General features: G+C 37.6%; 1 protein-coding gene across 1 annotated transcript in view; it reads right to left on the bottom strand.

Annotated features, from left to right (window-relative positions):
* The window catches only part of LOC126198530 (heat shock protein 75 kDa, mitochondrial), a 379,324-nt gene that overhangs the window by 50,416 nt on the left and 302,002 nt on the right, over positions 1–26,906 (bottom strand). The window contains exons 6-10 of the mRNA XM_049934925.1: positions 22,903–23,063; positions 20,959–21,068; positions 20,801–20,874; positions 8,150–8,312; positions 5,527–5,640 (exon numbers count right to left, since the gene is read on the bottom strand). Of these exons, the coding sequence (XP_049790882.1) occupies positions 5,527–5,640; positions 8,150–8,312; positions 20,801–20,874; positions 20,959–21,068; positions 22,903–23,063 (622 nt within the window). The remainder of the gene's footprint in view (positions 1–5,526; positions 5,641–8,149; positions 8,313–20,800; positions 20,875–20,958; positions 21,069–22,902; positions 23,064–26,906) is intronic.

Here is a 26,906-nt window from a genome sequence, read left to right as displayed (position 1 = left end):
ACCTCTTATTTCTGAATCCATGTTGTTCATTACATAGGATGCTGTTTTTATTTATAAATTTCATAAGTTTCTCATACATAACTTTTTCCAGTACTTTAGAGATGCAGGAGGAAATTGTGATGGGTCTGTAGTTGTTTACATTGTCTTTATCCCCTTTTTTATATACAGGAATAACTTTTGATGTTTTCAACACATCAGGGAAAGTGCCTGCCTGAAGTGAGCAGTCGCATAAATGTGTGACTACTTCAATTAGGTTTGATGCGCTCTTCTTTAGCATTGTTGCAGGTATACCATCAATACCTGCCAATTTGGAATTTTTTAGTCCTTTTATTGCTTTAGATACATCATCTGGTGAAACAGAACTGATGTACATTGATCCTCTACATGCACTTATTTTATATTCTTTTGCCTGGGTGCTCTTAAAGTTTGATTGTAACATATTTTCAGCAACACCTGTGAAAAAGTTGTTAAATGTGTTGGCTACTTCTAAGGGGTTTGTTACTTTTTTATTTTTATGTGATAGTGTTATATTTTTGCAAGGTTGTCTGTATTCTCCACATTCTTTTTTTATAACTCTCCACATAGCCTTTGATTTATTTGCTGAATTACAAATGATTTCATCATTATGCATTATTTTTGCTGCTTTTATTACTTTTCTTAATATTTTGGAGTATTTTTTATAGTATGCGCGTACTACAGGTAAGGAATTTTTTGAGTTACATATTTCATGAAGTAGTCTTTTCTTCTGGCATGAAACCCTTATTCCCTTTGTGATTAAGCTGTTTGTTCTAGAGTTTCCCCGTATGGTTAATGTTTTCAGTGGGAATGCAAGTTCAAAGAAATGGGTTAATGTATCAATGAAAGTGTTGAATTTTTCATTTATATCGTTCATTTTGTACGCTCCTAGCCATTTTTCTTTCTGTAATAAGTTGTTGAAGTAGTTCACATTATGCTGATTATAACTTCGATATGCTGTTCTGAAAGACATGTTGTTAATAACACTGCCTTGTACTTTTATGCTTAATTTTGGTTCCGTGCAGCCGGAACATGCTTTGTAGTCAGGAGACGACCACATTCATTTTGACAGGACTCAAGCACTGGCAGCCACAAGCAGATACCATGAAAGTTATACAGAGTGGCCATATAGATCATAAAACACTCCAGGAATTTCAGTAGGAAGGAAGAGGTCATGAAATTGATTGACATCTGGATTCTGGTGCTGAAGAAGATGTGTACCAGTCTTCCATCATGGGGTGATAACACCACACGATGGCGCATTCAAGTCATATGACATCTTGACACTGTGCAGAAGCACACAGAAATGGAAATTTGCTGTAGTCAGTAGCGAGCCACAATGTGAACTGGACATTCAAAGTAGCTATAATCACACTTGAAGATGTCCTCTGCAGATGGGGACGAAATGTTCGGTTTAAAAGTGAAATCCATTCAACCACAGCATAATTGTGACCTTTCTGGCTGCAAAAGTTTACATTTTATGGAAGAATGATTGTCAGTAAGCAGCCAAAGATACTGGGACACTAACACAAGTTAGGAAAAATACTAGCAGCAAATGCAGTTTAAATGTTGTACTTTGCATTTATTTTAGTTTTCCACATGCATCTATTTGGAAGTATGCAGCAAGATTTTGACTTAATTTCTTTAGATCTTTTTCTCTTTAGAGGAGCTACATTCATTAGTGGATATAGCAAGGGATTCTGGCCATTGCAGGATTTAGAAAGAGTTAGCTGCTACCTGTCAATGGCTGGAATATGTGCTGGTGGCAATGTTGGGTTCATGGGGACACTGCAAAATTATGACAGTGATGCAAGCAATATGATGGCTGCCATCTGTCACAAATGTGGCACTGAGTTTGCAAGCTGCTCCTGTAACAGTCATAGACCATAATGAATCCTCATCCAGACCAAGTTGTTACTTGATGGTGACTGCAAAGTCATGCCCAAATCTGAGGATTTTCACTGGGAAGGTTTCACTCAGCAAATGGTCAAATGGCTAGTACCATGCTTCTAACAAACAGGTTTGAGACATTGCTTTCCACTGATAATCAATTAGAACCTGTGGGCCTCATGTCTCCTGCTTAATCGGCTGTCTCTTCTCTGACAAAATCAAAGCAGTTACAAAGGGGAAAGAAAGTGCCGTTAAGTTGTAGGCAGTTCAAATGTTTAGCACATGATGATTCCTCTATCAGAAATAGCACAGGATGGAAACAAATTAAGTGTATTTTATGTGTATCCCTGGAGCAAGTGACCACCAGGTGGAAAGGGCCATTCTGAGAGTAACTGAGAGTATAATTGAGAGCACATGTTGCAGTCAGTTGTAGATGTTTATATCAACTAAGTCTGTCACCTGAGATCTGAGACATTCTCTGTTCTTCCTGCATCCTACTGAAAACAGTGAAAACAGATAGCTCATTTGAGGACCTCAGTGAAGCTGTCAGTTTGAAGCGATTGAGATTTGTTGGTTGGGATTAGTGAAGATTTTAAACCTGAAACTTCGTCGATTCTGTGATGAGATCGGACTCCTCAGCTTGTGGCACAGGGCGAAGATTTCTGAAGTTGTATAATGTGAAATGTACATTAAATGCTGAGATGAGCAGTACAAAAACCAGCATTGGATAAACCAGTTACTATAACACATCATTTATAAAATGCAGAGAATGTGAATCTTGAGAGGTTAGTTGTTAAATTTTGGAGCATTCACAACCCACGACACTCCTATAAAGCAACTGGCCCCACATTTTACTAGGGGCTGAGAGTTGTTTACAATGTGGAACATATATCAGAAATAATAGATGACATATTGTCATTTATATATCAAGAAGGTTAATTAGGTCCCTCCGGAGAAGGATTGGTGTATAACAACAAGCACAATAATTCAGTCTAGCAAAATACAAAACAAATCTGCTGGCCAATAAATTCAGAAAACATTGTTTGCACAGTCATTCAACTATAGCCTAAACTCAACCATTTGGAAATACCCCAAACATATGGTAGTGCTAACTTTAATTTGCCCAGTATCAGCTGGGAAAACTACATATACATTAATGGTAGCTAGGGCAAATATTCTTGTGAAGTAACACTGGAAACTTTGTCAGACAACTTCCTCAAATTGTCTGACAGCCCTCATAATACAGAAATTTTTTAGACTTTCTGGCTATGAAGAGATCCGGTACTTTCAACAGTGTTACCAATGAGAGAGGTGATACTGACCAAGTTACTATAAATGGATGATGGTCGCTGAAAGCAATAAAGTCAACAAGATACCTAAGACAATATTTTTACTGTGTCAAACTAACAGACTATCGACATCATACCCTACGGTCAAGATAAGTATGTACCACTGAAAATATAAAAAAGGTGACAAAGATATATCTTGGTTTCATGTCACCATCCAGAGAATGCTGCAAAAACCAGACAGTGCTATACTCTTGCAACAAAAGAGACAGCAGGGGAAGTGACAGGGAAACTTACTGGCAATATTTACATTCACAAGAATAGTTGTGCATGAAACCTACAATAATTTCAAGTCACATTCTCGCAAAAGGTCCATAAATGATCCTAATAAGGTCTGATCACTTATAAAGTCAATAAATTGGTATAAAACCATCTGTCTAGTCTTTCATGGAACACTCAGATGTTGAAATTGAAGACAGCAGACAGAAAGCTAAAATGCTGAATTAAGAATTTAAAAATGTATTCATGGATGAGGATATTGCTGTATGTATCTTGGCCTCAACAACACAATCAAAAATGATAGATATTGGAATAAAAACCACAAATACTGAAAAAAATTAAGATTATTCAAAGTAAACAAGGCACTAGACTCTGAGAGATCTTATTCTCTCTCTCTCTCTCTCTCTCTCTCTCTCTCTCTCTCTCTGTCTGTCTGTTGTCTACAGAAAGGTGTCACAGTTGAATGATTGCTAAGCAAATGGAGAAAGACTTCCCACTTCATGTAATGAATAGAAACTTCCATTAAATGTGTATAACTGCAAGCACATATATTTAGGGCTAATACTAGTAAGCAGTATGAACTATAACGATCACATAAAATCTGGAGTAGTGAAACTGAATGGAAGACATATTTTTTGGGAGGATTCTAGAAACATGCAGTGTGCCTATAAAGGGACCTGTGTGCAAGACTCTTGTGTGAGTAGTTCTGGAGTGATGCATCAGTGTTTGGAGTTGGCAGGAAATGCAGACAACTGGCAATGTGAGAGACCATACAGGAGTATATCAGATGTACTTTGCTAACTTTGCCCTTTATTGCTTGATGTTGCCATAGTCTGCCTCCATCAAGCTAGACTTTGTTTAGCATCATTATGTTGGCAGAAACAGCTGAAAATCAATCATAGGTTGAATGTACATAAACACGTGCAAAAGCAGCTGAAAGAGTGAAATATTTCTGTCACTTAGATCACATCTAGTTAGATTTTTAATTTATGTAAAATGAGGCTTAATGATGGCAAAGATTATGTTCCCATGTCTCTTCAACTAAATGATTAACGATTACTCAATATTTTCAGTTTGTTGCCACATGTCAACAAATCTAAAATACTGAGTAAATCAAAATTAAAATTTCTATATTCAACCTGTTACATGGTATTTTGTGTGACAGACACTACCCATAATATTTTTTTCACTGAAACAGGTTTCCCCCTGAAGAAGAGAGAGAGAGAGAGAGAGAGAGTCAGGCAATAAAGGGTGAAAGGGGAATCTTGAAAGAAAGTCAACAATTGTCTCATTAAATCCTGTTGGATAAGTTTAGAGAAAGATTGTGAGACAGTTCTGCTGACACCACCATATTCATTGTATAAGGATCATGAAAACATTCTTTGCTCAATAAATGATTGGAACAGGACAAAAAATTGTTAGTATTAGCAAAAATGTTTCCTCCCTTTGCACTAGTCAGTGACTTGTGAAGTGTATGTGTAAATGTAAATGCACATACAGATTTCCACTAGGTCAGAGTTAGCGTACTAAAATGAAACTTTACCTTCTTTACAACACCTGAACATCTTTATCTACTCCTCATTTACTATATTTTTGTTTCTTCTGATGAAAGGTCTATTTTTTTTACAAAAAAAGAAAAAAGAAAAGAAAAGAAAAAAACCAGAGATTTGATCGCTTTCTAGATACAACCAAAAGTTTGGTTGTAACTGTGATTAAGGTTTCGTAATGTAACATCCCACCACCAATGAAAAACTTCATAATTTTATCCAACTTGGAAGAATCTCAGTAACAGTGCTACACAGAAGATGAAAGCTACCATTTATTTATAAAATATTTTAACCCAGTCTTTAGTTCTAACATGGGATTATTTTTTGTACTTCCTTATAGACATTAATGGCAGCTTGTCACACACCTGAAGGTGGTTTATATTGCTGCCACAGGAACAGCATTCTGTGAGACTGCATTTTTCCTCAATTTTAATTAGTAAAACTGTCTGCTTCTTAAGTTCCTAACCAGAAAATGAAAAAGAAGAGAATAAGCAAAAGAGTAATCTTACCTTTTACAAAACGTAGCCATTTTGGGAGTATGTTGTCAGCCTTACTTTTAATAAGCACCTTACGTGAGTATAGTGCCACTCCAACATCCATATCACGACTCATTTCAAATAATCCTGGAATCATAAATGTATACAATTAGAAACCACACACAATAAAACACACACACACACACACACACACACACACAAAACATGGCCACTGTCTCCAGGCACTGGGGTGCGTGTGTTTCAGCTGTGGTTGTGTGAATGTATGTGTGTGTTTTATACTTCAGAAAAATGACTTTTTTGTCCTATAACTTAAATTCTCAGTAGTCTTTCTCACTATGCCTGTCAGCACAATTATTTCTATCAGACAATAACTGTTTGTCAACAGGTATTTTTTTTAATTCAACCAAAGTCTGTACATACTGCAGTGGAAAATGTTGCTATAATGCATAGCAACACATCCCACTTTCCTTTTACTAGACCGATGAAAAATGTTTGTGTGAAAAAATGTGACTTTACTTAGTAGTAGTGTAAAGAGCATCTATTGTGCCCGGGTTTGTGAAATTTATGTGCAGACAGGAGAAAGAAAAATGCAGGCACAGTGCAGAAAATGACGACGGATGTGTAATTCGAATTGGCCGGTGATGGGTAACTTGCACTTAGCAGTCATGCTTTGGGGCTTCTGTGGACTCCACAGAAGAAAGGGGCCTAACGACAATGGTCAAGCAGGAAGGAAAAATGAATGCTGTTACACAGACTCTAGGCTATGCTATTCAAGTTAAGTACGAACTTATGGTTTTGGTCAAGCACTGAAGCATCATGCATGAACATGTTGTCTGAAATGCTTTGTTAATTATCAACTGTTATGAGTTGAGAACTTATTTTAATACAGAAGAATTACGGAAACTCTGTTTTGTGATTTCGAAGTGAATTGTTTAAATGTAGAAGCTCTCTTATAGCCCTTGCCCCTCTACAATTGGAAAAGAAGTCAATAGTCAAATATGAGGCACTGCATAATAGGACCACAACATCAATAGTAAAAAAGACAGTGCTCAGGAAATTCAGAAAAGAAGGTAACTGTCATTACAGACAATGAGTAAAGACTTGGCATCTCGCAATATACTGATCAGATAAAACCAACCCACAACAAGAAAAACACCTCAACACTTCAGCATACATGAGGACAAATGTGTAAGAAGGGATGGATAGGGGGAACTAATGACAGAAGTGGCAGGAAGTGAAGGATCTCCTAATATAAGCACGTATTTCCTCACTGGTTCGGCAACTTTGTTATTACAAAAGACTTATTGTGCATTCATCATCACACGCTTTAATATATTGATGGTCTATGAAACAATAATCAATGAAAAAGGGAGCAATCAACAAATTCCAATATTTTTACAAAATTATAATAGTTTACATGTGATGTGTTATGATAGTGAAAGAAGCCTGTGACCACAGGAGACAGTGCCCCAAGTTACCCCAAAATCGTAATACAACACACACGCCATACTAACACTTGTAAATCCACCAGATGATGTAGGTTTAAATTTAAAAAAACACTATGTGTATGAATAAATCAATGACTGGTAACAGTAAACTCTTTGTTCATTTGATTTCAATAACAGTCGCGGAAATGTCTAACCTAAAATGTTAACATTTAAAAATTCCAATACGTTAGAAAATTGGTCTTATTCTGTAAGGTTAACAAAAGTATTAGTTTCTTAGCATATAATAAATATAAACAATGTTATGAGGAAAGTCAACCTCTCACAATATACAAAAAGAAAGGTTTAGCAATGCACATGCACACTACCAAGATGATAATGATTATGCTCAGCTATTCCAGGTGCATTCTGAAGAGTTTCTATGAAACGAGTGCAAAATGAGGTTGAAAGGTAGCAACAATAAAAACAATAATTGACATTTGATATTGTGTACAATAATTAATTTATATTAATTTGTAAATTATTATTTATTTAAAAATTTGACTCACCATGCACAAGAGAAGTATAACACTTCAGTATTTCATTCCACTCCAGTTTATTTTTCACCTGTAACGTTCCCATCTTTGTTGAAAGATCTAATTTTCTGTCTGCTGCTAATATGTCAATTTCTAATCACATCGACAAAACAGTCTCTTATCCTTCTTTACTGTTGCAACACTAATTTCAGATCTTCATCCAGCATGCACAATCCCACTCCCACTTTGTTCTCCTTTCTGCCTGGCTACATCTATGTAAGGACCAGATCATAAAAATCATATTTTTGTACAAAGATGTAATTATTCTCCTTTTTCTCCTTCTTCAATTCCCTTATGCTTTCAAGCATTGGGTTAACCTCACTCGATGTACAACAAGCAAAAATAACTGACAATCAATACTGAACTCCCACAATAGCTTTTCACTTACAAGGAAAGAACATACCGAACAGAGAAGCTAGCAGTGGGATGATGTATCTTTCAGTTTACAGTTCTGATATAGCAGCTACTTGGTCCGCAGGTGAGTACATTGCAGACTCCATTCCACCATGATGGGGTTTTGCGCATTATGCATAGCTTCAAATACTGTGCCATCAAACTACTAAAAATAAATGATTAGTGCCACATATCAACTTGTACTGTTTTCTGTGTACCCACCTGGTTTTCCTTCTGGGAAGTAAATCAATGCACGGACTGACAGAGGAGCATCTGTCTTGTAATGGAGTGTGAACCTTGGACGATCATATGCATTTCCCACAAATCGGTAGAATTCATCATGCATCTGGGGTGTGATTTCTTTTGGGTCCATCAACCACAATGCCTAAAATAGTAACGTAATTACGTGCGGAATGATAGAAAAGTTTGATCAGAGGTAGTAGATGTGAGTTTAAGTAATATTGCACAAAACTGAAAGCAAGATAGATAACACTCATAAACAATTTAAAAATACATGCAGTACATATAAGAAGAAACTGAAAATGTAACATTTTTCTTTCTACACAACCCTGACCACCATTGCTTTATATAAATTTCCCATAAAATTGTGAAACTCTCCTACTGCACGTACAGTGAACAGAGTTTTTTATTTTTCAATACTTTGTGTACTATTTTGTAAAAATCCTATTGTCATATACATACAGAATACTTTCTTCACACTGTTTTAAGTGCCATATTCACAAATGCTGTCGCCACTCTCATAGTGTTCAACACCAACAAAAAGTACAGAAATTATTTAACTTGTTCAGGGAATGGTTTATTTTCTGGCACAATCACACACAAGCCAGACGGGAGGTTGACTGAGGGGTGGAGAGATGTAATAAACTGAAGAGCCAAAGAAAATGGTGCACCTGCCTAATATCATGTAGAGCCCTCGCAAGCATGCAGAAGTGCCGCAACAAGATGTGGCATGGACTCAACTAATGTCTGAAGTAGTGCTGGAGGGAACTGACACCATGAATCCTGCAGGGCAGTCCATAAATCCATAACAGTATGAGGAGGTGGAGATCTCTGCTGAACAACACATCTGCAAGGCATCCCACATATGCTCAATAATGTTCATGTGTGGGGACTTTGGTGGTCAGTGGAAGTGTTTAAACTCAGAAGAGTGTTCCTGTAGCCACTCTGTAGCAATTCTGCACGTGTGGGGTGTCACATTGTCCTGCTGGAATTGCTCAAGTCTGTCGGAATGCACAATGGACATGAATGGATGCAGTTGATCAGATAGGATGCTTATGTACATGTCACCTGTCAGAGTTGTATCTAGACGTATCAGGGGTCCCATATCACTCCAATTGCACATACCCCACACAATTACAGAATCTCCACCAGCTTGAACAGTCCACTGCTGATATGCAGGGTCCATGGATTCATGAGGTTGTCTCCATACCTGTATACATTCATCCACTCAATACAATTTGAAACAAGACTCGTCTGACCAGCCAACATGCTTCCAGTCATCAATAGTCCAATTTCAGTATAGATGGGCCCAGGCGAGGCATAAAGCTTTGTGTCGTGCAGTCATCAAGGTTAAACGAGTGGGCCTTTGGCTCCATGACCCCGTACCGATGATGTTTCAATGAATGGTTCGCACACTGACACTTGTTACTGGCCCAGCATAGAAATCTGCAGCAATTTGTGAAAGGGTTGCTCTTCTGTAAAGTTGAACGATTCTCTTCAGTCATCATTGGTCCCGTTCTTACAGGATCTTTTTCCCGCTGCAGCAATGTGTGAGATTTGATGTTTTACCGGGTTCCTGATATTCACGATACACTCATGAAATTGTTGCACAGCAAAATCCCCACTTCATCATACCTTGGAGATGCTGTATCCCATTGCTCGTGGGCTGACTATAACACCACATTCAAACTCAATTAAATCTTGATAACTGGCCATTGTAGAGCAGTAATGAATCTAACAACTGTGCCAGACACTTGTTGTCTTATATAGGCTTTGCTGATTGCAGCACCGTATTCTGCCAGTTTATATAATCTCTGTATTTGAATATGCATGCCTATATCAGTTTCTTGGGTGCTTCAGTGTATGTCTGTCACCGTTTATGTTTAATTCATTTAAATATTTGTGTAGAATGGGAAAGGAAATTTGCTTTACCCTCTCAAATGAACCATTCTAGCATCTGCCTTAAGCCATTTACAGAAATCACAGATAAACTAAATCTGGACAGTTGGAGGAGAATTGAACTACCCCCTCCCACATTCAAGTCCAGTGTTTTACCACCGAGACCTCACCTGGGACTAGTCAATAAGGAAAAAGCTGTGTCATCCAAAGAAGAGCTGTGACTGCACATTAAATTTTGGGTATCATCATAACAGCCTTGGTGAAGTGGTTCACAGGACACAGGAAAACATTGTATCACTTTTGTGTCAAAGTTCATGTTGCTTCAAACACTGATGTCAAAACTACTTTTCTCTCCCATTTTACTGTTGGTTTTATCACTTCATTTATTGTTTAAAAACAGTCTGTGATTTTTCAATTTACCTTCTTAAAATATAAGATAGTAGTCTGTTATTTAACTTCCAACATACTTGTTTCTTTGCAAATTTTGTTTCTTGCTCCAAAGAATAAGAATTAATAAAAAGGAGTTTTTGTACATATTAACTGTTAGAAACAAAGGAAACAGAGAGAAGTGAGAAGAAGGAAAGCTTTTATGACGCCCAATTGCTGGACACAAATTTACCTTCGGGAGGCAAAATCCATTGTACTACCAAAAGACACATCCGAGTGTAAACGAATACATTACCCAGCTTTCAGAACTAATAGCTTCCTCTTTGGGAGGAGCGAGGGATATGTTGGTGATACTTAAAAAGAAAGGGGGCAGATCATTCAGATCACAGGATGAGAGTCAACTGTAGTGTAGGCAATGGTAGGAGGAGGAGTCAATACAGAAAGTTAGTCAGAGTTGGTACATTGGTAAGTACTATGCAATGGTCTGTCCAGAGATGATAGTGACAGAGGGAGAAATAATGACAGATTAAAGGTGAATGACATTTACCTTTCATACAAGAAACAAAGACTGATGGAAGTGATGGAGTAGAAGATAACAAATAAATAATGATGATTAAAGAAACTGCTTTAACCAAGCTGAGGGAAAAGTTTTGAGAAGTAAAACATATTTTTGGATCATCAATTAATGCTTTTTTCTACTCACAAAGTAGAATGTTTAAGGTCTCAAATCTAAGATACTCTTAACTTTTTTATATTGTTGTTGATTTGCTGCCATACCAAAATTTCAGTAAAACAACCATTCTTGTATCATTATCGTAGTATGAGGCACTGCACTTCATTAGTATTTGCAACTTTGTATATTTACAGATTTCTGTGTTCTTAAAAAATCGTATGATAATTTAATGTTTTACTTTATTTTCCATTGAGTTTCATACAGTCAATAATGTTTATTAATCATTCAGACTCAAACCACGTAACATAATTCCAATAACTGCATACTGCCATTACACACTGTTCCTAGTAGCAAACAAGCTGTTCATAAGACTATTTAGAACACGAGTGTTCAAATACTACAGTATGTGCATTTTCCCAGACTGGAAGCAGTCATTTGTCTGAATCCAACCATCAGAGGCTAATACAATTCTTGGATAGACAAACAATGGAAAATCCAGGATGAAATGTAATAATATAGGGTGTATCAAAAAGAATCCCCTGATTTGGCATGTCTATATTTCTGAAAATAATAAATATAAACAACGAATTTTGTTTTTTGGTGAATGGAAAACTCAAAAAGTTTTTATTCTGACCTTTTCATTGGTGTTCAATATGCCCCCCCTTGAGATGCACAGCATATGTCAATGTGGTATTCAAATTGTTCCCACACTGCAGTGAGCATGTCTTGAGTTACAGCTTCCACAGCTGTTGTTATACAATGTCTTAGTTCATTCATTGTTGTTGGTAATGGAGGCATATAAAAGGAGTCTTTCATAAATCTCCACGAACATAATCACATACAGTTAAGTCCAATGACCTTGGAGGCCAGTAATCTAAGGCTGAATCATTCAGTCCAGTGCAACCAATCCATCGTTCAGTAGTCCTTTGATTAAAAAATTCCCGTACTTCCACATGCCAGAGTGGCAGTGCCCCATCCTTTTGGTTAATGAAGTTGTTCGAATCAGTCTCCAACTGTTGGAAAAGAAAGTTCTCAAGCATGTCGAGATATGTGCTTCCTGCAACAGTGTTCTCAGCAAAGAAAAACGGTCCATACACCTCTTCCCGTGCAACTGCACAAAACACATTAAATTTTGGGGAGTCCCTCTCATGTTGCATAACTTCATGTGGTTGTTCTGTACTCTATATTCTCATTTTATGATGTTTCATCTTTCTGTTTAAATGGAATATTGCCTCGTTACTAAACCCTAAGCGTGGAAGAAAACTGTCCTCCTCCATCTTGCGAAGAACAAAACTACAGAACTCTTCACATTGCTATTCATCACCTTCACAAAGAGCTTGCAGTAGCTGAATTTTGTATGCTTTCATGTGTAAATGTCGACACTACACATGCCAGATGGACATCAGGAGGGAAGGGGGATGTTGAGTTGTCAAGCTGCACAAACAACCTGTTTCTCAGAAATGTTCATGCCATCGTCTAATGCTCTGTGCCGCAGGAAGATCCACACCATACCTAGTATGAAAGTGACACTGAACAGTTATTACAGACCCGCACTGCACAAAACGCTTTTTGTTGTCCCAATACAATTTTTACTACCACTGAAGTGGGTGCTCGCTGCTACCACCTTGCAGGAACCATGTAAAACTTGAGAGTTTGCTCCTTCCAACAGTACATTTTTTATGCATGTATCTCAAATAACATAATAGCTATAATTTTTGTAATTGGATGATCCTTTTTGATATACCCTTTATTATGAAAAGGATAGTTGCTACTCGCCATACAGCATAGATTCTGAGTTGCAGATAGGCACAGCAAAAAGCGCGCGCTCACACACACACACACACACACACACACACACACACACACACACACACACACACACATTCTCAGATGCAGATTTCTCAACCTACGCTATTGGCTGTGGACTAACGCAGGAATTGACTATTAAAATAGTAGAATGTGTGTGTGCGCCACTACTCACGGAGGTCCAGCGTGAGCTATAATCACTGTGTGGCAGCGAAACTTTGTAGTTATGCTAATGTGTTAATGTGGAACTGATTTACACTATAAAGAAATTAGTTTGAATTTTTTCAACCATGTGCATATTTGGCACAATGAATGCAAGGGAGACACATAGAAATGTTTCCATATATAATGAAATGAGGCAGAAAAGGTCAAACAAGTGAGGAACGTATACAGCTGTTTTTATTATTAATAGCTGCTTATGCAACTTATTCAGTATGAGCACCAGAGATGTCGATGAGATACCACACCTGTAAAACAACAGGATCATCTGTTGTTTGCATCAGTTCCCATGGAATTTGAGCAACATGTTCCTGTATAATTGCCTTCAGATCAGGTAGGACCAAACATGCCCTTGGCAAATGCATTCTTTTATTATATCCCCAGGACCCACACTATCTATATAACAGTTTGTGGGCAGTATTATTACTAATACAATCAAGAATGTGACAGTGTGTTACCAATTAGAATTTTTTGTTTCTTGTAGCAAATAAATAAATAAAACTAAATATCCCCAGAGCCAGCAGTCGCAGGGATTCAGACCAGGTGATCTTGCAAGCCATGCATCAGAAAAACCTCTGAAGATATCACATTCATGAAATGTTGGATTAAGGCAATCTTTCACTGTGTGAGTGATATGAGGTCTTGCCCTACCTTGCGTGAAAACATTTATTTCCACACAGTTGAGTTCTTCCAAAGCAGGAATTACATGCTCTGCAAGTTGGTCTCAATACTGTGCAGATGTTGTGGTACACCTGACAGGCCTTCTGGGCACATTCTCTTCAAAGAATAATGGACCAAGAATAAAGGCACTTGTGAATCCACACCACACAGTCACATATGGTGAGAGCAATGGCTTCTCGTGCACGACATGTGGTTCATCAGTACCTCAAATTCAGCAGTTCTGCATATTCACTGCTCCCTGTAGTGTCAAATGTGCCTTGTCACTCCATAGAATATTGCTCGGCCAAATGTCCTCAACTTCAGTTCATTCCAGAAACTGAAGAGCAAATTCAGAACATTGCTATGGATCATGAGTATCAGTTGTGGCATAGTATGGATCTTGTGAGGGTGCCAGTGCAAAACAGACTTCAAAACTTTCCATATTGTTGACTATGGAATGGACAGTTCCCATGATGCTACTAGAGCACAAGCACTATACAGAGCACAAACTGAATAATCAGTTACAGCATCAACAACCTCTCCTGGGTTAGGATACATTCCAGGAGAAACACCAAGCTGACCCATGTTTTCGAATTTCATCATCGTCTTCATTAAACCATTCAATGACAGGAGGCCTCTCTTCAGACCTTTCAGTCAGTGATATTTTCTGAATGCACCGCTGTAATTGCTGCTGTTCACATAAAATATTTTCACTAACAGTGCACGGCCTCTCTTCTAGATAGCTATGCTGTTCATTCACATTGTGGCTTGTAAAATGACAAATGTGGATGGCACATCATCATACAAACAGCGTACAGTGCCAGATTTTCAGCCGGTGACCAAAATTGGAATTAATTTTTTCCTAGTGTAAATCTGTTCTGCATTAATGCATTAGCACATCTACCAAGTTTTGCCCTCATACAACAATTGCAGCCCACACTGGACCTCCATGACTAGCTAAACTTTAATTACAACCACGCGGTAGTACTAGGAGTATATAACCAGTGGTATTGGGTGCATATTGGTGGCTGAAACCAGAAGTGAATATAATATTACATCCTGATCAGATGTCACAATGATATCACAATGATAGGCTGGACACCAAATAGTGGAGGCATGGCTATAGCCATAAATAATACAATAATATCTAGTGAGGTTAATACTCATTATGAACATTTACTAATTATGATGAATATAAGTGTTACAGGTGAGTCAAACATGGCAATTGGAACATTTCATATATGCCCAGCTTCAGGACCCTTACTAGTAAGAAGTTTCAGAAGTAACTTGGAAAAGATTGTGCACAAATTTCTTGATAGTATTATAGTACCATAAGAGGGTACCTCGAAGACTGAAAACACTGAGTATAAATTACAAAAAGTATTGTACAAATATTCATTACATAGATATATTCTAAGAAAAGTCATGAGAGATGGGAAAGATTTGAAACAGCCTTGTTACAAAATTGCTGTGGAAGCAAGGGGAATGTCACTTCATATTTAAAATCAACCAAAGCCTTGCTGATACTTAAAAACTCAGGCAAGGCAAAGGCAGTGTAAGGAAAGATATGCATCGAATGTTTGACAAATATGAACGTAGAATTCTGTAAAATGGTTTGACAAAAAATTATAAGCTGTTTTGGTCTTAAGTCAGTAAACAGGTGAAAGAAATTTATCCAGTTACTCAATGACTATGCTGGTACTGAAATGGAAGATGAAAGAGAAGAGCCCAAAATGCTAAATTCTGTTCACTGAAACTGTTTCACTTAGCACAGTCATACTACGGTTCCTCCCTTCAACTGTTGCAAAATAACAGATATCAAGATAAGTGACAACAGGATAGAAAATGAACCAAATGTAAAATGATTAAAAAACTAGTTGTTGCATCTTTACAATTCCACACCAATTATACAAAAGAACTTTGTCCAGGTTTAGCAGCAGTCTGTTATAGCTTGCTAGAGGAGCAAAGACTTTAAATGATTGGAAAAATTCACAGGTCATACCCATTTTTAAGAAGGGCTATTGAATAGATGCATACTGCTATAGGTCTATACAGCTGATGTCAAACTGTTGTAAGCTTTTGGAATATATTTTATGCTTGTGTATTATAATCATTCTGCAGACTAAAAACCTCTTTTGTTGAACTAATATGTATTCGGCAAACAACAACCTCATGAAATCTAACTTATTCTGTTCATCCAAAAGGTCTCAAAGGAAGTACATACTGGTGCTCATGTTGGTGCTATGGTCCTAGACTTTTTGAATATGTTCTACACAGTTCAACACTGTTACCTAGTTAGGGGAAGGAATGGGTAGAACGGGATGAACAAAAGGAATATCATGCAACTAAACAGCTTGTCATTCTTCACCAAGAAAAATTTCATATGGAAGCTTCTCAATAGTCATTCCATCCACACATTATTCACAACTGGAACAGGAAAGTGACAACACTATGTTAGGTACCCTCTGCCAGACATTGAAGTGTGCAATATGGTGACTAAATGTCGATTTAGATGTATTTGAATAAGTTTATGGGTTACTCTACTTCAAAACAACAATATCAATAGTAGCGACAAAATTTTCCAGTTTTAAACTGTATAGCATACCACATATAAGGAAACCATGAGTTAAATATGTCAAGATTTAAATTTTACTGCAATGTAATATCATTGGTGTCCACAGATGTCACTAAATGCATATCTTGAAGCCTGTTGTTTTAAGTTCTATGTTATCCACCACACAGTAAACTATTAATAAAGGTTTTCAGTAATTACATGTTGGGTCTGAAATTAAAACCACAACACAACAGGTTATGGGCCCAGGTTATGCAAGCTTAAAGTCATAAGCTCGAAAGGACATAAACAAACAAGTTCACTCAGATGATGTATGTGTTGTATAGGAATATGTATGTGGTGACTGGTGATGGTGAAAAGCTCAGTGCTACAGTAGCTACATACAAAGTATGACTGATGACAGAGAGAAAAGCAAAAGCAGACTTGATTTTATTCATTAGTTCTGAAGCAAGTAAAGAACTGCCTTAGAACACATCAGGTATGGCTTAAATTAGACTCAATCTATGCATCCAAAGAACCTGCTTGCAGATCAGCACTGCTCAAATGCCTCACACTTCACAAATTCCAATCTAGGGATCAGTAATCGCACATTATATAAGAGTGAGAGTCCAAAAGTGTTCACGCGTGTGATAGAAAAGCACGATAAATTAATGCCTGCAGTCCAAAATGTTCCCAAGTAACAACTAAAGGTGACGTATACATTGCAACTGAAGCTAGTGATGCCAACTCCTTTACACTGAAAAACATATTGTATGCCCCGAAATTCAGAAACAGTCTCATTTCAGTAGCAAAGTTGTGGACAATAACCACACAGTGTCATTTGAGAAAACCAGTACAGCTACACAAGATACACCTGATGCACCATGTGTATTGAATGTAAAATGAAGTCCACTCTCTTCACCCAATGAAAGGGGGACTCAAACTTCTAGAGTTAACTCACACTGACATCTGTGGGCTAATGAGATAAACATCTCTAGGTCATGCACAATTTTTTCTAATCTTTTTCAATGACCACAGTAGATGTCATCACAACTATTTTCTTCAATATAAATGAGAAGTTGTAAACAAATTTGCTGAGTTCAGAAACCTAACTGAACAGCAGATTGGTCATGAAATTAAAACCTTCCAGACAGAAAACAGTAAGGAGTAGTGCAATGAAAGAATGGACTTCATCCTCAGAGTGGTAAGAATAAAGTGATGACTAGCAGTTCTATACACACTGCAGCAGAATTGTGTCTCCAAACACAAGAGCCAGTCATTGGCTGAAGTGGTTCGTTGCAGGCTGTTTGAGTCAGAACAACCACCGTCATTTTGGGTCAAAGCCATCAATACAGATAACTACATTCAGAATTGTTGGTTAACTAAAGGACTATCTGTGTGAATTCCATATGAGAAAACCTGACCTATCTCGTATTCGTACATTTGCTCTAAAGATTGTCTTCTTGGATAACCTATGAAAGAATGAAAATTTTAATTCTAAAGGCAAAGAACGGATTTCTGTAGACTATTCTGACTGACAGAAAACCTATCATGTATGGGTAATGAGAAATCACACGATTCACATGTAAAGAGATGTGCAGTCCCTTGATCACAACAGTTTTGAACCCAAACAAACTTACGTGAACTTCTATGAAGATGAATCAGACCACCACCAATAAGGAGGCATCAACATGAATTCTATGATTCTATAGGAGGAGATTTCAATGTTGATACAAACAGTGAGTTTTAGATTAGATTAGATTAGATTTCCTTTCATTCCAATTGATCCGTAGTGAGGAGGTCCTCCAGGATGTAGAATATGTCAGAAAAACAATAATACATGACAAATATTTACAACTTAAACAACTAATGTACCTTTCACAGGCCACACGTGGAATGATCGTAAACTTTTTTTTTAATGAACACTATATGAAAGGATCATTTTATAACACTCATTTACTAAGATCACATTAATGCACTGAATTTAAAATTTAAAAAAATTATTTATAAGATAATAAACATATAATAGAACCATCCCCCCCCCCCCCACACACACACACAGTTGGTTCCACTGAGAAATTCATCAATGGAGTAGGAGTTGGCCACCAATAAATCCTTTAGGCTTCTCTTAAACTGAATTTCATTGGTTGTTAAGCTTTTTATGGCTGCTGGAAAGTTATTGAAAATGTGTGTTCCTGAATAGTGCACACCTTTTTCTACAAGAGTAAGTGACTTTAAATCCTTGTGAAGATTATTCTTATTTCTAATACTGATTCCATGAACTGAGCTGTTGTTTTGAAAAAGATATATATTTTTAATGACAAATTTCACTAAGGAATAAATATACTGGGAAGCAGTAGTTAGTATCTCTATTTCCCTAAAAAGGCCTCTGCAGGATGTTCTTGAGTTCACACCACATATAACTCTTACTGCATGTTTTTGTGCCCAGAAAACTTTAGTTTGGCTTGATGAATTACCCCAAAAAATAATCCCATATGACTTTATGGAGTGAAAGAAAGCATAGTATGGCAGCTTTTTCATTTTTATATCCCCTATGTCTGACAAATTCGCATTGCAAATAGAGATTTCTTTAGACACTTCAGCAGTTCTGTGGTGTGCTCCTCCCAATTGAGTTTATCATCAAGCTGTAATCTCAAGAATTTAACACTGTCCACTTCTTGCGTCTGCTTGTCATTATATGTTAGGCATATACTCGTGGGGCATCCCATACAAGTTCTGAACTGCATGTAGTGTGCTTGTTAAAAATTTAGTGACTAAGAATTGGCTAGGAACCAGTGATTAATGTCTACAAAAATTTCATTAGTCAATCTCTCTAAGACTACACTTGATTTGCTATTTATTGCAACGTTTGTATTATCAGCAAACAAAACAAACTTGACGTTTGGTAATGTTACTGATGAAAGGTCATTGATATACACAAGGAAAAGTAAGGGGCCTATGATGGAACCTTGTGGAACCCCACATGTAATTAGTTCCCAGTTGGAAATACGTCTTGTCCTAATAACACCCTTTGTTTCCTGCCAAAGATATAAGATTTGAACCATTTTGCAGCATTTTCTGTTACACCATAATAGTCTAATTTACTTAAAAGGATATTGTGATTCATGCAGTCAAATGGGCTTTAACAGATCACAAAATATACCAGTTGCTTGCAATTTTTGTCTAATGAATTAAGTACATTTTGACTGTATAAATGTAGATAGCCTTCTCAATATCAGAACCCTTTACAAATGCGAACTGTGACTTTGACAGTATGTTATTTGTGATAAACTGGTTATAAAGCCGATTGTACATTACCTTTTCTAAAATTTTTGAGAATGCTGGCTAAAGTGAAATTGGACAGAAATTTAATGCTATTTCTGTACCTCCCTTCTCAAACAGTGGCTTAACTTCAGCATATTTCAACAACTCAGGAAATATTCCACTGACAAACAACTCGTTACACAGATAGCATAATATGTTACTTAACTCAAGATCACATTCTTTAATGAACTTTGTTGATATTTCATCATACCCACTAGATGTTTTTGATTTTAAAGGTTTTATGATGGACATTACTTCTGCTGGGGTAGTGAGGGTCAAATTCATATTATGGAAGTTACTTGAAATGTCTGGTAGGAGCTATCCCATGGCAGCATATACAGAACGTGACAACCCCATATTTTCAGTAACAGTTATAAAATGTTCGTTCAAAAGTTCTGTAACACTATACACATATGTCACCAATGTATCATTTACTCTTAATGCTGTTTGCCCCTCTTGAATCAGAGCCATCATCAGACAATGAATTAATCTATGCCTTTGACAGAGTTATTCCACCTACACGCAACTGCATCAACACAATGACAAAATGGAAATGTAGCAGACCAAAGTTAGTGTGAAGCAGCAAAGTTCACATGCCAACAGTCATGAAGGAGCTGGCTTTGGGAACTCAATGTATCACCTTGTTCAGTGACAGCCAGTCAGGAGGAAAGTTACCATATAACCCAGTTTTTCACTCTAAGACAAAGCCCATTCACATAAAATATCATTTCATACACTAAGCTCTACAAGAGTACCCACTGAGACTGGGATATCAGCGAACAGAAGATATGATGGCTGATGTACTGACAAAGTCTCTTGCTGCACCGAAGCACAAGAACTGTGTTGAAGGACTTGGACTTCAATCCTTTATCCACAAACTTAAGATTTGGTTCTTGATTTTACATATCATGCCTGTATTTTCAAACCACAACAGAACAAGATACGGAGGGGAGGGGGGGAGTGTTTGTAACTTCTTCTTCTTCTTCTTCTTCTTCTGCCTTCACAATTTCAAACATAAAACAATTCAATCACGATACCAGGTACACATTCAGAGCAACATCTATTAAGTAACATGCAACTAAATTGTTTAGGAACAGTCAAAAAACACACTTACCTGAATTGTATTAGCTTTCTTTCCATTAACATAAATTGGGCTTCCAACAAAATTGCTGTATTTTTTAATTATATCTGAAATTTATACAAATAAAGCATTTAAATATGTGAACAGTGTTTGAGTCCTTACTCTGCAGACACAATATTATATCAACTTACTGTTAACTGTGTCTTCATCACTGAACTCACGACATTCGGTTTTTAAATGGATAATTATCTTAGTTCCTTGCTGCACACCCTCTGCTTCTTGGATGTCATAAGTTCCTGATCTGCAAAATAGAAATGTGTACGATGACTGAAATAAAATACACCAAGCACATAGACAAACTGTCTACTAAGAATGTAGTCTCATTCTGTACTCATGGCATAGTTTGAAAAGTGTGAATGTAGATAAACAACTGTCTGCATCAGATAAAAAAACTATGTGGTCAAATTTTTCTGCCCCCCCCCCCCCCCCCGAATGCCTAGTCTATTACAGAGAGACACTCCTCTTTATCTTAATTGCAGTCTTCACATTTGAGAAACAAGCAATAACTACATGGTACCAACCAAACAACTAGTTAAAAGTCAATGGTATAAGGTAACTGACTAGGACAGACAAATAATTTACTAAGAGGGTTTGCACTAGCTGTAAAGAGGTAGTACTGAGAAGGGAGGAGACAAATTTAAAATGTATGAAGGCCTTTCATAAAGTAATCTTTGTTAGGCTGTGAATAATTTGAATAGTTAAACCAAATTTATTACAAAAATCTTAAAACTACACCTTTTTCATTCCTTCATTACATAATCACCTCTCAGGTTTAAGCACTGAAAATCTCTCTTAACAAGTTAACAAATTCCCTCTCCATAAAAGTCTGCATAATACAATTGGAGCCCATCTGCGACAGTATCTTGAAGCTCTTCATTGGAGTCTATGCGTTGGGAGCCCAGCCACTGTTTGATGTGCATGTAAAGGTGTACATCATTGAAGCAAAAGTTAAGAAATATCAGTATCAAGAACTTTTCAGCTTACTTTGAATAGCTACTGTAGGCATCTAATGCAGTGGGGCTTTCACACTGTGGCAGCCCTAAGCACACTGACCTACTGGGTGTATATGTACAGCATATGTCTCTTTTCCTCAATGTTTCCCAGGCTACTTGAAAATGGAAGCTATTTTCCAAAAAGCTCTTGTACACAGAGAGAAAAAAGCGTGCTATGATCAATGAGTATGCTGATGTCACTGGACTTTGACTTTCTCCAGAAAATATAGACACTTCATTTAACAGAAACCACAAAAATCAAAGCCATTAATTCATGGAATTGGAAACTTCCTGGTCTTAGTTGCTGTTTTCATGGCCCTATAATCACCATTTATCCTTTTGGTTGCTTATACTTTCACAAATTAAAGAGTCTCTCATTCCAGCTGAGACAGTAAAAACTTGCAAATGTTGTTGATGTGTTCTTTTGAGAATCTTATCACTTATTCACAGAAATAGCAACTAACAGCGGTATCTTTAAATGTATTTTTTTACCACTCTTTTTGTGACCTTGTGCCCCCTCCCCCTCCTCTCTCTCTCTCTCTCTCTCTCTCTCTCTCTCTCTCACACACACACCCCACCCCCACCCCCACACCCACACACACACACACACACACACACACACACACACACACACACACACACACAACGATTTTCCTGAGGTAGTTACTACTTTCCATTTCAGCAGTTTACACACCACATGGAAAACACTATGCTAACTTACTTTTTTGCTGAGGAACAATTTGTATATTATAAAGAAACTTGGTAAACAACTTCTATTTTACTTTATTACACATATTCCGTTAAAATCAGACATACTATCCAAGTATTCACAAAAATTAGGTTCAGCATAGGGCTTCAAATTATTGCACTCACAAGCTGTCCCCCTAACTGCAACAAATAATGCTTTCCGAACCATTTCTTTTGCGCCCCCCCCCTTCCACACACACACACACACACACACACACACACACACACACACAGGGCACAGGACACACAGATGAAAGTGATACAGTGTCACATAATTTTGTTCTTTGCAATAACTATTGTTTAGCATACTGTGAAGTGATGCACGCTGAAACATACCCATCAGATGTCCACCGCAAACCAGGAGAACCAGGTTCACAGGAGCGTGTGTAGACTTCCACCTTCTCTGCTACCATGAAGCAGGAATAGAAACCCACACCAAACTGCCCTATGATGTTGGAGGCTTCACTGCCTTTCTCTTTCACTTGTTCCAGAAATGCCTTTAAAACAAGAAAACGGAGTTGAAAAACACATATCAAGTCACACATTACAAATAGTTTCTATTCAAACCATAACACCTTTAACATGACAACAGTCAGAAACAAATATTCTTTTGCACAGAAGATGTAACAATGAATTTTTTGTCAAGTAATACAATATATGTATAAACTTAAACATTACCACCTATCCACCCATTATTTTAAACATTTCTGTAAATGAAGAGAAAAATAGTGGAAAAAATGGTGGGCAGAATGGAAAGATCTTGTTGAATGCAATATTGTCAACTTAATCTGAACTTTGGAAGTTTTGCAAAATCACAAGAAAAATCTCATAAGCCACCAAATTGATGACATTTATACGAGCAAACAACTCGTCACTATGGTTTAGAAGGTATAACCTTTTAAGTAACTTCTCCAATTGCCACTGATTTTCCTTTATGTGAATGTAACTTTTTTTTTCTTTGATCCCATAGTGTTTACACGTCTATTTCAGATGGTTTTTGCCTTTCACTATCAGCCTAAAAGTTCAGATTTCATCTTGTTTTTACATACTTCATTCACTTCATCATGGCTATATCAGTACCTCTCTCTGTATCAAACCTACCAATCACCAGCAATACCTTCACTTCGACAGCTGCCACCCATTCCATACCAAGAAGTCTCTCCCATACAGCCTAGGCACCTGAGGCCATCGCATCTGCAGTGACGAGCAGTCCCTCTCGAAATATACAGAGGGTCTCACTGAGGCCTTTGCAGACGATAAATTACCCTCCCAACCTTGTACAAAAACAAATTTCTTCTGATTTATCTTTCTAGTCACCCATCACCTCCCAAAGCCCTACTGTTTGGCCACAGAGGAGAATTCCATCGTGACTTAGTACAATAGAGGGCTGGAGCAACTGAATTACGTTCTACACCAGGGTTCTGACTATCACTCATTGTGCCCTGAAATGAGGAATGTCCTACTCATTATCCTTCCCACTCTTCCCAGAGTGGTATTCCACTGCCCACCACACCTATACAATATCCTTGTACATCCCTACACAATACCGCTCTCAACCACTTGCCTCATGGCTCGTATCACTGAAGTAGACTTAGATGCAAGACTTGCCCCATACATCCTCCCACCACGACCTACTCCAGTCTGGTCACAAGCATCAAAGGCAAGGCTACCTGTGAAACCAGTCATGCAACCTACATGCTAACCTGCTACCATTGTGCTGAATTCTACATGGGCATGACAACCAACAACCTGTTTGTCTGCATAATTGGCCACTGACAAACTGTGGCCAAAAAACAGCTGGACCACCCAGCTGCCGAGTACACTGCCCAACACGAAATTCTGTATTTCTATGACTGCTTACCAGCCTGTGTCATCTGGATCCTTCCCACCAACACCAGCTTTTCTGAATTACGCAGATGGGAACTGTCCCTACAATATTTTCTACATTCCGGTAGTCCTGCTAGCCTCAACCTTCATTAATTATTGTTCTTTACCAATCTATCTACTTCCCTGCTCCCATTCCAGCACTCCACAGCCCTCTGTTCCACCAACGCAACCACAGTATTTTTACTTCTCTCCTTTTCCACTACCTCCCACCCTCTGTCTAACCTCCCGGCCGCACCTAGCTCCCGACCCTCATCCCACCTCACCCCTGTATGTTCCCACAAGCTGCACTGTCCCCCACCTCTACTCTCCTATCCTTCCCCCTCCCAGCCTCCTTAGTCCCACCACCCAGTTTGCTTCTCCCATCAGGTGCTGCTGCTCGCAGTCTGGCCTCGGCAGCCAGAGACTGTGGTCGTGTGTGTGTGTGTGTGTGTGTGTGTGTGTGTGTGTTTGTGTGTGTGTGTGTGTGTGTGTGTGTGTGTGTGTGTGTGTTTTGTCTAATTCTGATGAAAGCCTGTTTGACCGAAAACTTTGTTTGAGAGTCGTTTTATTGTGCCTATCTGCAACTCAGCATCTCTGCTATATGGTGAGTAGCAACTGTACTTTTGATAATATTGCCATTATTACATCCTGGATTTTCCATTGTTTGTTTTTCATTTTGCTTTGTTCATGAAACAAACTTCCTATCTGTTGAACCCAACTGCTATTTTATAGTTCCCAATGTAGAACGAATTGAGGCATTAATTCTACATGTGAAGAATCTCATGAAAAGGAAAGCAGTGTCACACAAGTAAACATAACAAGTATACCACCACTGCAAATATCTTTGGCCATATTCTTTCCCATGTGCGACACATCATTACACTTACATACTATCATCCTGGATTTTAAACTCTTGTTTCTGTGTTTTCAGATGATAAAGACTTTCAGGGTCCTTCACCTTGCAAGAACATATATTTATTGTCTATATATAATTTATCACAGGTGTGACAAAGTCAGAGTGTTTGTTTACACCAATGAACCAAAACATTATGACCACATGCTTAGTAGTTTGTTGGTCCATCTTTGGAATGCAATACAGCAGTGAATCTTCATGGTATGGGGAGAATGTGGTACCAGCTGTCTCTCCACAGGTCATGTAATTCCTGCATATTATGGGCTGATGGTCTGCGGTGGGTGGTGCTGACTCACTCATACTAGATAATCATGTATTTTCTGACAGTTCTATATTTGTTTTCTTCTGATAAGAGCTTATCAAAAATGTTGTGTTTCAACATACATTGTATCTTCTTTGTTTTCTTGCCTATTTTTCTGCAGTCACCATTACACAATTCATATATATTAATACTGCCTTTTGTGACAGATTTATTATAGTTGAAAAAGATGGTATTAATCTATAAAAGTTATACAATTTGTTGTTGCGTAACGAATTTGAATAGTGATGAAGACCACAGTAAGTATATTTCTTACCATGCAACAACATGTGTGTTATTCATTCAAGAAAGATGATAAAAACACACATTTCTCATGATTATTTCAAGTAAAATCCATTCTAACATTACGTTGTAGTGCAATCAGTATTGTTACACTTTTGAAACTATGAATTTTTGTTTATTATAAGGTACTTGATCTTTACATCGATGTCCATGTGTTCTGATCAAAGTATGTAAGCCTCTGATAATGAATATATAATTTGAAACCATTATTTTTTTTTCTTTATTAAAGCAAAACCAAACCAAATTGTGGCTGGATGCTGCTGCTTACTACCAACATCAAGCATTTATTTGTTTGGGTCCAGCTGCTATGATTTTCCAGTTTTTTTAATACACTTCTACATTCTGTTATGACTACATTTTTGGAACTTCTGATATTCCATATTTTATAGTTGCTTTAATTGCCAAGATCTCAGCTGTACACCTGAAACACTGTGAGCCACAAGAGCCCAGTCAACATGGGCCCCATTATTTTTTTTATTGCTGCCCAAGTCTTACGAAAGTCAATCCACAAGCGTTTTACTATGCAGATTTTGTCTTTATTCCCTGTAGAAAACACAGTTTAAAACACTGATGAATTATGATTGAAGTGATAGGTGAGCTGAATGCAACCCCACAAATGTGTAGCGATAGAGAGTGCTCATACCAAAAGGAATAACTTTACAGTACAAACTATGAAGAGTTACAATTGTACGTGCATTCCACATTACAGTGGCGCAGTTACACTGCCAGAAAAAAATTAGTTCACCTGGAGAGATGATATTGATTTTGATCTAATGATGGTATATACCACCTGGGTGGATAGTAGATGTACTGTCAATGGTTTCAACATCATCTGCTAACAGAGTGCCAGTTGTCTCCCCCCTTTAGCAGAGCATGCTCATAACCAGAAGGCTCAGTGCACCACAAATGTGTGAAGCACACAGGCAACCATGCCACACAAGATGCATTCATGCATCCAAC

Source organism: Schistocerca nitens, chromosome 8 (genome assembly GCF_023898315.1).
Source record: "Schistocerca nitens isolate TAMUIC-IGC-003100 chromosome 8, iqSchNite1.1, whole genome shotgun sequence".
In the NCBI taxonomy this organism is placed as follows: Eukaryota; Metazoa; Arthropoda; class Insecta; order Orthoptera; family Acrididae; genus Schistocerca; species Schistocerca nitens.
This window is presented reverse-complemented; position numbering and strand designations above follow the sequence as displayed.